We start from the raw sequence: 15,500 nt of genomic DNA, 5'->3' as shown, positions 1-15,500 counted from the left end.
TTTTAAATTGAAAATAAATATTTTTCAAGATGATTTAGCGCTTCTTCTCTTACGAACAAAGAGAGGTAAGACAAAAGCTTTAAAACTCGACTAATATATATTGGAAAAAGTTAAATAGCATTCAACTCAGTTCATTGAATTCTGCAATGTTCCCTCAGATATGATTTTCACAAGCTTGGAATCAAATGAATGCTTGAATTTTTCAATTTTATCGGTAACCGATTTTTGTTTCCGAAAACACAGAGTGATAAGTGTTAAAAACTTTAAAAAGAAAAAAAAATCTTGAAAAAAATCGTATCGATTTATTTTTAGTTCTTGCTGTACTTTATACTATGTTGATCTGATGATTTTTACGTAGTTCTAGATAATGTTAATATCACAGCACGGATTCATGCCGAAACGATCAACTGCAACAAACTTACTCTGTTACACTTCTTTTATAGTTCGATCTCTACAAGCACGCCTACAGGTTGATGCAATCTACACTGATTTCTCTGCAGCCTTTGACAAAATAAACCACCAATTAGCAGTAGCAAAACTCAATAGACTTGGCTTCAGTGGATCGTTGCTAAATTGGCTCGAGTCGTATCTAATTGGTCGCGAAATGTCTGTAAAGATCGGAGACTTCATTACAGTGCCTTTCGCTGTCAACTCTGGAGTCCCTCAAGGCAGTCACTTAGGTCCATTCTTATTTTTACTCTAACTCAATGATCTCAACTTCATATTAAAATGCCACAAACTATCCTTCGCAGACGACTTCAAGCTATTTTATTTAGTTAAATGTCAAGAAGACACTATATATTTGCAGTCACAGTTAGACTTATTCACAAACTGGTGTCAGGATAATAGAATACCGTTTTGTCGTTTACTCGTAAACGCTCACTGATTACCTACGACTATAGCATCTCGCACAATATACTGAAACGTAAATCTTCCGTGAAAGATTTGGGTATCATTCTTGATTCCAAGCTGGACTTCAAAAATCACATCGATTATGTGATTTCGAAGGCCTCCAAGCTCTTGGGTTTCGTCTTTCGTGTTACCAAGAGCTTTACTAATGTATACTGTCTTAAGGCATTATATTGTGCTCTTATCCGTTCGACGCTAGAATATGCAGCTGTTGTCTGGGCACCTCACTATCAAATCGACATTGCACGCATCGAAACTATCCAGCGTAAATTTGTTAGATTCGCTCTGCGCAATTTACCTTGGAGGGATCCCACTAATCTTCCTAGCTACAAAGATCGTTGTAAGCTTATTGACCTGGATCTGCTATCTGTTCGTAGGAATGTCTCCAAAGCCGTTTTTGTTGCTGATTTATTACAATCACGTATCGATTGTCCCGAACTTCTGCAATTGATTAATCTGGATATTCATCGACGTAATCTACGCTCTCATCGTTTCTTGAGTTTACCCATTGCACGAACAAATTATGGTTACAATGAACCATTTTCCAGTATGTGCAGGACATTCAATAGCTGCTCCAATGTTTTCGACTTTCATCTATCCCGAAATATGATCAAACGATTGTTTCATTGCCACTTGTCAGATTAACTTTGGATCAGGTTTGGTCTGTAACCGTTTGTATTTTTGTTCAACCTAGTGATGGTTGAACAAAAATACAACAATTTCTCCCATCTCCGTTGGAAACTACTCCGATTCGCTCGATGAATTTAAAACCTTTCGCTCCCCTTCTCATTTTCTTCGTCTTCTTTATTTCTATTGGAAACTAATCAGACTCGCTTGCAAATACTAACCCCGTCGCACTTCCTTCTTTCCTCCGTCTTCCACCATCTTTTCGATTACTAATTAGATCTACTTGCCGATTCTAACCCCGTTGTTCGACCACGCTTACTTTCCACTTCCTCCACCTACCTTCATCATCCATTTACCTATCCCCTTTTCTCCGCCAGTTGAAGCAAGAACACTATTGCTGCCCTGTAGTGCTTGGTGTCATCAACTAGATATAGGGTTATAGGTGTAGTTTCAATTATAAGTTTTTATTGTTAGTGTTAAGCCTTATTGTATCTGTTGGAGCATTGTAATCTGTTGATACGAAAGATGAGGAGGTTTTATGTCTGCTGGAGAGAGATTGCCAAGTTTCATCTCCATCGGGCTTTTCCCTGCTCCCAAAAAATAAACAAAATAAAAATAAACAAAAATAAACATTGAAAAATGTTCACTGGTGGCACTGATGATATCATCGTGGCCTAAAACAGTCTAAAGTAATATCGAATCACTTTCACAATTTTTTATCCAAAATTAGTAAAATCGAAATAAGTTGATTAGGTCATCAATTAATAAGATCTACAAATTGCAGTTATCGCTTTTTTTTTGCATAAATATCTGTTTATTAATCTTATTTTTGTGTATTACATCAACATTTTACAGTACAAGTGTTTTGACCCTTTGGCCTTTCATCTTTGTTGTTCATACGATTCGTTATTAATAATAGGTGTTTTAGTTACTCTTGTTTTACATACTAATGTTTACTCATAATATTTATTTTAATTAATTATAAAATATCTACCTACTTATGACTATCCCTAACCTAATACGTACAAATTTTGAATTATTTGTATTACAGAGATTGAGCACCTCTCTTCAAATTTCGTTCAGTATTGTTCGAATTTTTGTTCTAGTATATCCAGGGAGGCTTCACTAGTCCTTGTCCAAGGGGGTAGATTTAGAATCATCTTTAAGATCTTACTTTGAATGCGCTGAAGCCTAAGTTTGTGTGTTCGTGCACAGCCCCGCCAAACAGGGACTGCGTTTTCAATTGCGGGGTAGATAATTTGTTTATAGGCAGCCATCTGATTCTTCAGGCATAGTTTAGATGTTCTACAAATCAGCGGATACAGAGACCTAATGAGTATGCTGCATTTTTGAACGATTTTGTCAACATGTGACCTGAATATCAGATGTCTGTCAAAGGTGAGTCCTAGATAGATAACTTCATCGGACCATTGAATGACCTCATCAACAAGTTTTGGAGATCTTGAATGTGGAAACAAGATGACCTGAGTTTTTGCTGCATTGATCACAATTTTCCAGCTTGTAAAATATTCCGTTAAAGCGTCCAGACCTGTCTGTAGTTTATTCTTCAGAGCATTAATGACACGACCTTTGTAAAGAATGGCAGTATCATCAGCAAATTGTGACAGAACACCACCACCTGGAAGAGTTGGGATGTCTGATGTGAAAATGTTGTATAGAATGGGACCTAGGATACTTCCCTGGGGTACACCAGCAGGAATAGTAAATCTTTCTGAAAGTGCATTATTCAGAGAAACCTGGAATGCTCTATCTGCAAGATAATTTTTGATAATTTTAATAAGATACATGGGAAAATTATACCGATGCAGTTTGAACACCAGTCCATCGTGCCACACATTATCGAATGCCTTTTCAATATCCAATATTGCCATGGCAGTCGTTTTGGACACTGATTTGTTTTATTGGATGACGTTGTTAACCCTTGTGAGTTGGTGGATGGTGGATCTTCCTTTCCGGAACCCAAACTGTTCTTCCAGAAATATATCCTGTTCATCTGCGAAAGCAAGAATTCGCCTTTGTATTGACTTTTCAAACAGCTTGGATAGGGCAGAGAGTAAGCTGATGGGCCAATAGTTCTTGGAAAGGGAAGGATCTTTCCCCGGTTTCAAAACTGGGATAACTTTAGCTAACTTCCACTTTGAAGGGAAGTAACCAAGCTCCCAGCACCTGTTAAAAATTTTAGCTAAGAAGACAAATGAGCGAATACTCAAATGTTTCAGCTCAATGTTGAATGTGTTGTCGAAACCGGGGGCCTTCATATTTTTGGATTTTTTCACAAAAGCCATCAGCTCATTCGCAGTGACTCTACTTTCCTCAGGAACCAAGCTGTCTGATTGGTCAACCTCAGCTACGCTATCAGAAACGGCTCTTTCATATGGACTAACAATGTTAAGTCCTAAATTGTGAGAACACACAAACTGCTGGCCTAGCGCATTTGCCTTCTCTACTGGTGTGATTAAAGGTATTCCTTCAGCTGCGTCCTGGGGTGACATCAGAGGAGGAATAGGCTTCGGTTTTTTCTTAAGCACCTTTGTTAAGGACCAGAAGGGCTTTGAATGTGGGAGAATTTCTCGAAGCTTTTGCTGGAAGTTCCTGTTGCGAAGCTCAGATATCCTTTCCTGGATTATCCTAGTTAAGTTGTTATAAGTAGTCTTCCTATCTAGGATGCCAGTTCGTTGATACTGCCTCCGGTAGATATTCCGAAGTCGGATGAGTTTCTTGGTGACACTGTCGATTTGAAGAGAGGAACTCGGCATATGTTGTACTGGAACCGTCCTATCACGAGCGACTGTGATTGAATGCTGGAGGGAAGATAGGGCTGCATCGATTTCCATCGGGGAATCAAGTGGCAAATCGATATTAATAAGTTGGTCGGCGATATGTTGAAATTGGACCCAATCGGTGCGATAATAGTTCCTCCGAGGTTGAATAGGCACTGTTTCTGGTAAAGATCCCAACGTCAATATTACTGGAAAGTGGTCAGAAGAGAGCTCGTAGAAGACAACCGGAGAGCTGTCTATGGCGATGTTGCTGATGAATATATCCAAAATGGAATGAACTCCCGATCTGGAAAGTCGCGTTGGTTGAACCGGAGCGAAGATGTTGTATTGTCCAGCTTCGTAATCTTCGGCAAGTACGAATCCGTTTCGATTCTGTCTTCTGTTTCCCCACAGCTCATGCCGTGCGTTCAGGTCCCCAGCAATGATGAATTTGTTCTGTCGTCGAGTGAGCATAGCCAGATCTCGCTTCAATGATGCACACGTACCATCTCGAAGATTGGTTTGTTTGGGGCAGTACGCTGCAATGACGATGATGGGTTCCATCGTCGTTGTAATCTCAATTCCGATGGCTTCTATGAGTTGCAATTTAAAGGCTGACAGAAGCCTGTGCTGAATGGATCGTTTAATGGCAATGGCAACTCCCCCTCCTCTGGTAGTTGCCCTGTCGAGCCTGTGAATCCTGTAATTGGAAATAAAAATAGAAATTTCAGGTTTAAGATGAGTTTCAGTTAAAATAGCAATATCGGCATTCTTCTCTTGAAGAAAGTCGGACAATTCAGCAGTTTTGCTCCTGAGTGAGCAAGCATTCCAATTTACTATAACCAACTCATTATATTGCATATTCGATGATGAATTTGCCTAAGGCGTTGATTTGATCTAACCGCGTTCTGCAGTTTCGTAGTTTTGTTGTCATTGTTTAAAAAATGACGATCAGTTGTTCAGCAGAAAATAAATCACCGGAGTCATCCTTTGCTTGTGGTTGATTATTGCCCCATCCAGGAGGGATTTTTGAGGAAGATTCTTTTTGTGATCCAGCGGCTGAATCTTTTGGATTGCTGCGAGGAAGTTGCGGCAAATTCAGAATATCCCTCTTCGGTGGGAGCCGTGGGAAATTAACTTCATCCTTCTGTGGAACATTCTTGCGCGTTGATTGTTTGCGGGACGCCTGTTGTCGAATTTTTGTGAACTCAGCACGTTTGGGACACGATTTGTTAGTAGATGGATGGTCGCCATCACAGTTCACACATTTTACAGCGATGTCATCTAGTAGGCAATCGTTGGTATTGTGTGGTTCGGCACATTTCCCGCACCGACTTTTCATGTGGCAATTCCTCGCTCCATGGCCGTAGTTCAAACAGTTCGTGCACTGTGTGACATCCCGGTTTATACTTTTGCCATTCGATGATTATGTGAAATAACGATTTAATCGTTTTCAGTTGACTCATGGTGATGGAGCCCTTCTCCAGATGAATCAGGTACAGTTGATCTCTAAACTTTTTGTCCGTATTATGTCGCTTCATTTTAAACACCATCAAAGGCTTTAGTCCAGCCTCCGACAGTGCCTGCTTTAATTCGGCTTCCATCATGTCGGGTAGTCCTCGAAGTACAACCTTCATAGGTTTGTTGGCGGCATTATCGTGTGTGAAGTATTCCGCTTTTGTCTGCTTCAGATAGCATTCCACTCCTTTGTAGTGGTTCAAAGCCAGAACAGTTATTTTGTAGCCTTCAGTACATAAACGGATTGTTGCCTGTAGTCCTTTGCTGATCAGTGTGTTGAAATCCGAGCGTAGAGTTGGTGGGAAGCCCTTTAGGTAGAAAGGCGGCATTTTTTCCTTCTTCTGCAGTTCCTCTTCGACATCTACTGGCAGATCAGCATATTGGTTTTTACTCAGCAAACGGTCGTTTACCTGTACTTCACTTGGCTTCAGACGCTTAGCATCCTTTGGATCCTTCTCGGATCTATGGCGGTTTTTACCCATAGCTTGGGTAGGTAGACAACTGCGAATAAAAAATAAAACAAAATCGAAATTAGTCGTAGTAGGTTATTCGTCTATCCACATCGAGTGTTAGATGACGATATTAGTTATCGCATTTTGTCCGTTGTCATCTATATCATTGCATGAACATTTTTAAATTCATGAATCAGACAAAAACGATTTATCACACCATAATACCTTCGATTTGTAAAGTTCAATCTATATCTGATAAATTTATGATAGTTTCATTTCGTAGTATTTTGATTACTTCCAATCCGAAACCATAAGCTGGGTTTCAAAATTTGAAATGTAGAGTTTAAAGCAACCGACCCGCATTATAAGACTTTCCATTTGAATCATTTTTCTGTGAGTCAATCTAGGTAGATATCAAACAATCAAACCGGAATGAAAGTTCAATTTTGATAGTTTTTATACATTGTGCGGGGCTTCTGGCTGCGAATATCGCAAACTTATGTGACTAATAGGCAATTGGTTGATCATCAATCATAAAAACTTGCTATTTGAATCGATATTACACTTCTTCTGATTTTTCACTGTCTTTCAAACGAATTTTTATTCTAATCTAAATTTACGAAAATCGATTCGTCCATCTCCGAGAAAATTAAGTGCACATTTTAATCAAATATACCCGGCAATCGACACACACACGTACAGTTAATTCACTACTTCAACTGAACGAGCGAGCTAATTCGAATGTTATTTAAAAGTCGGCCCTCTTGGTACAAAGAAGAAAAAAACTGAAAAACTATCATTCATAAGTTAATTTCCTCAGATTCTATAAGGTAGTTTTGTTTCACTGAATTTAGTCATTTCCGTTCAGTTACAACTATTCTTCAGTACCAAAAAGAAACTTGCTCATAGTTCTAAAAAAGCCCCTTTGTCATTCATATGCCAGTTGGAAGGAAACGACGAAAGAGGTGGAGAGCGATAGATTAGTTTTGTAGTAATATGAACTTACACTAGTTATTATATGATGCCAATATATCCTTCCAACATCAGTTGGTTCTCATGTCCCGATGCAATCGTAGCGTATGTTGGCAACTCAAAACTTCCTGGTTCGGAACCAGTCTCTAAACTGTGGATGACTTTTTTATGGCAAATCAAATCGCCTAAAAGTATGCAATTTCATCTTACTTCGCGAAATCTATTTTTAGATTTGCACGGTAAAACCTTTCCCCCCAAAAAATGGGTAATAACAGCTGAAAAGTAATGCTAAATTTGAAACAAATTTAGATATAATATTGATATTTACATATCAAGGTTTATAACAATTTTGTTATCACCTAGGTTAAATTGAATTATAATTTTAGTTATTTTAACTATTAACGAGACCAAGATTATGAATAATTTAGATAGAAAAAAAACGAAACAATCCCAGATACAATTTTGTTCTCTCTTGTTGATCGGGTAACGACATGAGGGTAAAATTTGGTTTCCAAATCCGATGATTCTGCTACCAGATTGCCTGATTCATCCAACATTCTTAAATTGTTTCATAAACCTTTTGGAAATTGAATATATTTTGGCGATTTTTTCTACCTGAATTTAAACGATTGCAGAAGGCAAAACCTTACAAATATGAGAAAAAAAAAATTATTACATGTCATAAAATTCTAGAATAAAAAGCTTCCTACAACTTCAAAAACTTTGCAATTATTTTTGAACAAAAATGTTTAATTGGAACGAATGAAATATATAAAGCACGTGTTTGAATCCACCTAGAATACATTGATATAATCATGGCTTTTTTCATGACAATTTATGTAGACGCTAAGAAATAACATTCCTTAGTGTAGCACAGCTTTTCATGCAAATGGAACTCAACAGCTTTTACACGCTTTCCAATAGAATGTAAAGGAAGTTATTGAGGAAATTTTAATCGAAAAATAGGTCAAAGTTGTAATATTCAGGTGAATTCAAAATCAGTCAATTCATTTGTTCGGCGTATGGTCTCGGATCGAAGCTTGCCAGCACGATAAAATATCAATGCATTGCAGTAGAGCAGGGGTGGTCGATATAGACCCCTTGGGGTCGATATCCTTTTTGGGAGAGTCGACGACAATGAAAACTGACTATGGGGGTCGACGAGGTCTAGAAATCAAACCCCTATTGTTTGATATAAGTTGTTATTTGAAATATTAACGCTAAAAAAGTTGTGTTTATTTGACCATCCGCAGAAATTGGTAAGTATTTGACATCAATATTAAAAAGGCTAAAAAATTGAATTTTCAAATAAATTTGTTGATGGGGGTCTGAGGTCTAAGTTAATTAGTGAAGGGGTCCATGACCCAAAATAGTTTTGGAACCCCTGGTTTAAATGGTTCATGATTCGAGAGCTTTTAATCATGGTGTATTATTGTAACATTAAAATACTCTCTTTTCCCTAAATCATTGCTCGTTTCACTCATTTCTAGAATCTGAACTCTGTCCGTGCGGGCTCGTGCTTTTTTAATACAGTAACTGTACAGAGAGTCTATATTCAGCCTTCTGAAATTCAACTTGTCATTTGTGCAGAATAATTCAATCGGAATAGTTCCATTCCATTCGTCCGTCACCCATTCGAAGTGTATTCAACGATTCCGGCAGCGAGATTGATTGAAATTTCAATTAATTTTCCTTTATGCTTGCGTTTGCCGTACGTCTCAACCACTCATCCGCCGAGTGGCAGAACTGGCAGCAGGTTCATGTGTTTATACAAAGCTTGTCACCCGTCACCAGCATTCACTCATTATTCCATTTGTCTTCGTATCCCGTTCCGCCAGGTAAGGAACAATGTCGAACACCAGACTCACCGGAAGGAGCCCGCGTCGTGGCGCCACGTTCTCCGATTTCGCCGCAGGTGTCACAGCATCACAGCACTCTGGTGCCTCAGCCGCCGAGATCTGGCGGTGCCGGATCAACGCAAGTCAGCAGTCGCAACGGGAGTTCTTCGCCGCCGGGAGAAATCCCTCCGACGCGGGTACTTAACGGCAATGGTGGGGCCGGCAGTGGTGGTGGTGGTGGTAGCATGGGATCAATCACGCCTCCACCAGCGATAACTCCTGCATCGGCCGCGGCAGCAGCAGCCGTCGCAGCTGCACAGCAAGACACGACAAAGTTGCTGAAGATAAGACGCTTCCTAGGGGCCCTGGTTCAGTTCGGTCAGGATACTAATGTCGACATCGGAGACCGTGTTCGGTCGCTGGTTTTGTCGTTAGCGGTAAGTGTTGTCTTTCAAGTCGTGAGTTTCTCAAAATTAACAGTTGCATCGATGTATTGTCCTTTTTTTTGCAGAGTGGTGGCCTAACGGTGGAGGAGTTTCAGATTGCGGTTCAGGAGGCAACCAATTTCCCGCTGCGCTCCAACGTGGTTCCGTTCCTCAAATCGCACGTTCCCGTTCTGCAACGCGAAATAAACATTCTTTCCAGAGCGAGTAAGCAGGTAGGTTTGGGACACTCTATCCATATTTACGCTCAAATTGTTGTCAAAAGTAAATCGCTCGGTTTGCCTTGAATTCAAAAGGAATTCGTGCATTTATTCACAGTTATTTAACTTGGAAATTCAGCTGGGAACGGGAGCAAATGACACGACTATTAAATAAAACGATTTATGCCCGGGCATGTCACAAATGATCATATTCCTCCGTGCTTTTGCATAGCAGCCACCGTGGGAAAAAATTATACTGACGCGGTTGGAACTTTTAAGTTGGTTTAAGTTTTTGCCTCATATCTCATATAGAAAGGTTATGCAATCACTATGAGACCCGACTTTTGAACCGAGACCCGGATGGTCGAGTGGCATATACCATTCGACTCAGTTCGTCGAGTACGCAAAATGTCTGTATGTGTGTATGTATGTATGCAACAATATTTTGCACTCACTTTTCTAGGAGATGGCTGGACCGATTTTCATAAACTTAGATTCAAATGAAAAGGTCTTGTAATTCCACACAAAGTTCCTGAATTTTATTCGAATCCGAAATTCCGAAATTACAGAGTGATGTGCAAAAAAAAAATGAATATAAGTGCACTAACTTTTCTCAGAGACGGCTGAACCGATTCTCACAAACTTATGGCATTTTCGTTTTTAATTTGCACTACACCGGTGCAGTGCTACACTGAGGCATGAATAAACGAACAAAAATGACAAAAACATAAACGGTAACCATTGACTACAATGAACGATTCCATTGCACAGAGCTACACCAAACTTTTGATGAGTGCTACACCAGTGGTATCGGTGCAGAAAAAGTGTAACACTGGTGTAGTGCAATTGGTAAAAACGAACGGTTTCAGTGCAGCTTTCGCTACACCAGTGTAGTGAAATTAAAAAACGAAAACGACATTAGATTCAAATGAAAGCTATAATTGTCCCTTACAAATTTCCTGAATTTTATTTTGGTTCGACTTTCGGTTCCGGAATTACAGGGTGATTAGTGAAAAAAATCCTATTCAAAACTACTTCTTCACTTTTCTCAGAGCTGGCGTGATCGATTTTTACAATCTTGAGTTCAAATGAAAGGTCTCATAGTCCCAAATGAAATTACCCAATTTCATCCGGATCCGACTTCCGGTTCCGGAATTATAGGGTAAAATGTGTTAAAAATATTATACCGTCACTTAAACAGACGAAAAAAAAAAATTAGAGGGTTGTATTCAAGACACGACCGAGCACAATAACATTAAAAATGGAACGTTTCTAGGGTCTTCATAATATATACAAAAATAAAGAGATGATGATACACTAAACTAAAAACTTTTTCAATTGACTAATTACAAACTTGCTCTAGTTTAAGCGCTTAGATTATTGGCGAATGATAAAATTGACAAATAGATTCTTTCTTAATAATTAATTATATTCAATTTTGATCCCTTTCCACAATTTTTTACATTGTTAAGATTTTGAATAACGTCCTTTAACTAGAATTCAAAGTAACTTGAAAGCTCAATTTTAGATACAAACAACCTAAAGATTTAATCCTGAACAAATGAAACTGTTCTTTTTTATGACAATAATCTTCGAGAAACGTACAAACTTATTAATTTTATAAACAGTTAATCGATCCAAGAGAAGATTTTATTTATTTTAACGAAAAATGTTGTACCAGTAAGCTCAGTAATAGTGTAATTTTATTAATCCTTCTTCAAAATCGTCGATAATCTTCGGAAAGTGTCGGTAAATAATATGGCAACAATACGAGGAAGAAAAATGTGAAACAGTCCGCATAAAATATTTAGTTACTTACATTGATTTTCGCTTTGGCATATTAGGAATATACAAAATGGATACGCAACAAAATTCAGAAATTTTGTTCATATTGTAACTTGATGTTATTAACACATGCATGAACATTGTCATAGTTACAACGCGTGTTTTGAAGCAAATAATAATTGAACTGAAACTGGCGGTTAACCAAATTCTACGAGGGTTGCTATTCAAACGATCAATTTGATACTATATGATATTGCATCTAATTGTACTGTATATGTGAGCCTGTGGAACTCATTTATACTACCAAACCGAGGAAGCCGCTTTTATAAGTTTCAGAATTTAATTTTGAATCTTTTGAAGCGTTTAATACCTGGTGGGACATCAACTTGTTCAGTCACATATAATGAAGAAGAAGTTTCTATGATTATCATAATAACACAACTTTATACTGAATCCATTTTCGCGCCACCGTTTTGTTTGTATGGGAATGGAGATTTAAGTATGCAAACCGATCCGTTGACAAATTAAAACATTTTTAAGCTTACAATATTGAAGCTTTGGAATCATTTAAATGAGGAAAATCCATTAACAAATCATCGAGGAACAAGCACTGCAATTTAGATCCGAATTAGATCTATTGCCGATAATACTAAATTAGCCTGATAGTTACCAGAGAACCAAAATAAAATACTCAATTCAAATGAATTTTTCAATGGAATGCAATTGAAATATTCAAATGACGTTTTCTCATAAGTTTAAGTTAAATGTTTCCGAATCGATTGGTTGTTGAATTATATAAATCCATCAACAAATGACTGAGGTATGAGCGTTCAAAATTATGGCAGAAAAATGTTACGCGATTAGTTTTGCATGTTTTAATTTGACACCCAGCCTCGGGAAGCGAAGTGTAAGGCATTTTTAATGGCAAAATCGACCAACAATTTGCTAAATACATGGGATGTTTCAAAAGAACCGATAACCACGCTGATTCGGTTCTTCAATAGCTAGATAATATATAAGATATTCAAGCGAACACGAAGCGGTGTTGTGCAGACAGCAGGAAGTTTCACCAACGCATAATACAAAAGCGACAATCCAGCAAGTGAACGCATATAAAGGGTGATTTTTTAAGAGCTTGAGAACTTTTTTAAACAATAAAACGCATAAAATTTGCAAAATCTCATCGGTTCTTTATTTTAAACGTTAGATTGGTACATGACATTTACTTTTTGAAGATAATTTCATTTAAATGTTGACCGCGGCTGCGTCTTAGGTGGTCCATTCGGAAAGTCCAATTTTGGGCAACTTTTTCGAGCATTTCGGCCGGAATAGCCCGAATTTCTTCGGAAATGTTGTCTTCCAAAGCTGGAATAGTTACTGGCTTATTTCTGTAGACTTTAGACTTGACGTAGCCCCACAAAAAATAGTCTAAAGGCGTCAAATCGCATGATCTTGGTGGCCAACTTACCGGTCCATTTCTTGAGATGAATTGTTCTCCGAAGTTTTCCCTCAAAATGGCCATAGAATCGCGAGCTGTGTGGCATGTAGCGCCATCTTGTTGAAACCACATGTCAACCAAGTTCAGTTCTTCCATTTTTGGCAACAAAAAGTTTGTTAGCATCGAACGATAGCGATCGCCATTCACTGTAACGTTGCGTCCAACAGCATCTTTGAAAAAATACGGTCCAATGATTCCACCAGCGTACAAACCACACCAAACAGTGCATTTTTCGGGATGCATGGGCAGTTCTTGAACGGCTTCTGGTTGCTCTTCACTCCAAATGCGGCAATTTTGCTTATTTACGTAGCCATTCAACCAGAAATGAGCCTCATCGCTGAACAAAATTTGTCGATAAAAAAGCGGATTTTCCGAATGGACCACCTAAGACGCAGCCGCGGTCAACATTTAAATGAAATTATCTTCAAAAAGTAAATGTCATGTACCAATCTAACGTTTAAAATAAAGAACCGATGAGATTTTGCAAATTTTATGCGTTTTATTGTTTAAAAAAGTTCTCAAGCTCTTAAAAAATCACCCTTTACAATTAAATCATCAGCTCACTGGACGCGCTACTTGTTTCATTCACAGTCAAACATCAACTAGGCAAAGAAATATTGTGCAGCCTATATTTATAGATTTCTCTTCATACTACGCAGAACGATGCGGTGTTTTTTATGCATGACGCAAAGCCTCCTATGCCGAACAAGAAGTTGACGTCATTTTGTAAAGCAGGGATTGGTGGATGAAAACATAGGTCGATTCCAACCATTTTTTCAATAGTATGCTATTGAAATACTGAAACGACGTCGTCATACATGGTTAAGTTAAAAGTTTCCGAATCGATTGGTTGTTAAATTATAACAATCCATCAACAAATGACCGAGTTATTAACGTTCAAAATTATGACACAAAAAGGTTACGCGGCTATTTTTGAAACTTTTAATTGACACCCGGCCCCGTATAGTGAAGAGTAAGGCATTTTTAATGCCAAAAACGCAAAAAAATCTAATCTAGTCTCAAAACTACACAAATTGATAGCCATCATCAGTGGGCAACTAAACTAATCGATTCCAGCTATCCTGGTTCCTGGTCTCCGGTTCCGGAAGTACCGAAAAGAATGGTCATATATTTCAAAATAGATCTCATTCACTTTTATCAGCGATGGTTTGACAGATTTCCACAAACTTAAATTCAAAGGAAGCTTTCACGGTCCCATACGGAATTCATGAATTTCATTCTGATCCGACTTCCGGCTCTGGAGTTATAAGTTATGTAAAATATTGTACACCATCACTTAAACCGGCGAAACAAAAAATGTAAAAAAAATTCTAAACTGGAATCAAAACCGATACGATACGAGTACGATGGCAAAATCGTATAAAATCATCAAAATTTTGATAAAATCCAGTAGAGTTTCCACGTCATGTTAGTTGATGGCCGTACAAACCGACTTCGATCATACCGGTTCTCGAGTTCCGGTGCTGGAAGTACATATAATAGTGAACCCACTTTGTTTTCTTTATGATGGCCTACGTGAGTAAAGCACTGTTACATTATGTATGTTATACAGAGGGGTCTAGTATAACGCGGTTCACCGAGGGCGTGAAAAGCGAATCCGCGATAAACGGGACCCAGGGCATATGGGATTTCGACTGATTGGGGCGAATTATCTCGCTTCGGTTGACAGATTGAGCTATAAAATCTTCGGCAAACTTGTTGTAGATTTTTAGACCAACAATTTAGTATAGTTTGAAAGACAATTAGATGAGAACTGCTTCGCCAGGGGTACTTTGAAAAGAGCATAAAATAATTCATAAGTTTACAATAGAAAACAGTTTGAATATGAAATATCGCAAATATTTTAGCATCTGAAATCTTCAAATAACTTTTCGAGAGACTCAAAGTTTATTAACCAGTTAGAGGTATATTTCGGAATCACTCCATCAGATGGAATTAGTGTGCTTGGGACAAATTTCAGTACCAAAATTATGCTCTAGTGCGAAAACTAAAAGATTCATGAATTATGAAAATCATATTAGTTAGAAACTCACCCACCCAGTGGCGTTAGTGGAATCACAATATTGCCAATGAAAATTGAGTCTATTACATCTGTACGATTTGTTGAGATAGAATGTTGATGTTTTCGAGAAGAATGTTCCAGAGTTCAAAACAAATCAAATAGTGTAAACAATATCTGAAAATTCCCCAATTGGTGGCGCTAGTGTGCAATTCAAGATTGGAAATTCGTGTTGACTTATTCAGATGGTTTCTTTGAGAAGTTGTTCTAGTGTTTCAGTACCTATTAAATGATTGACTAAACAATTCGTATTCTATCTACAAGATAGTCTTCAGTAACTGAAAATCAGAATTGTTTACGAGAGTGATGTTATCAATCAGTTTTTTAATAAGTTGGTGAAGGATTGACAAATTGAAAACTGTTTAACTAGAAGGCGCTAGTAAGCTACTGGAGTATTA

General features: G+C 38.1%; 1 protein-coding gene across 4 annotated transcripts in view; it reads left to right on the top strand.

Moving 5' to 3' along the window:
- The window catches only part of LOC131439659 (protein CBFA2T2), a 230,787-nt gene that overhangs the window by 202,601 nt on the left and 12,686 nt on the right, over positions 1 to 15,500 (top strand). For all 4 annotated transcript variants that reach the window (XM_058610956.1, XM_058610953.1, XM_058610954.1 and 1 more), the window contains 2 exons: positions 9,097 to 9,533; positions 9,608 to 9,754. In XM_058610956.1, the coding sequence (XP_058466939.1) occupies positions 9,097 to 9,533; positions 9,608 to 9,754 (584 nt within the window). The remainder of the gene's footprint in view (positions 1 to 9,096; positions 9,534 to 9,607; positions 9,755 to 15,500) is intronic.

The sequence above is a fragment of the Malaya genurostris genome, chromosome 3, assembly GCF_030247185.1.
Source record: "Malaya genurostris strain Urasoe2022 chromosome 3, Malgen_1.1, whole genome shotgun sequence".
NCBI lineage: Eukaryota > Metazoa > Arthropoda > Insecta > Diptera > Culicidae > Malaya > Malaya genurostris.
Note: the sequence above shows the minus strand (reverse complement) of the source record. Positions and strands in the feature narration are given on the sequence as shown.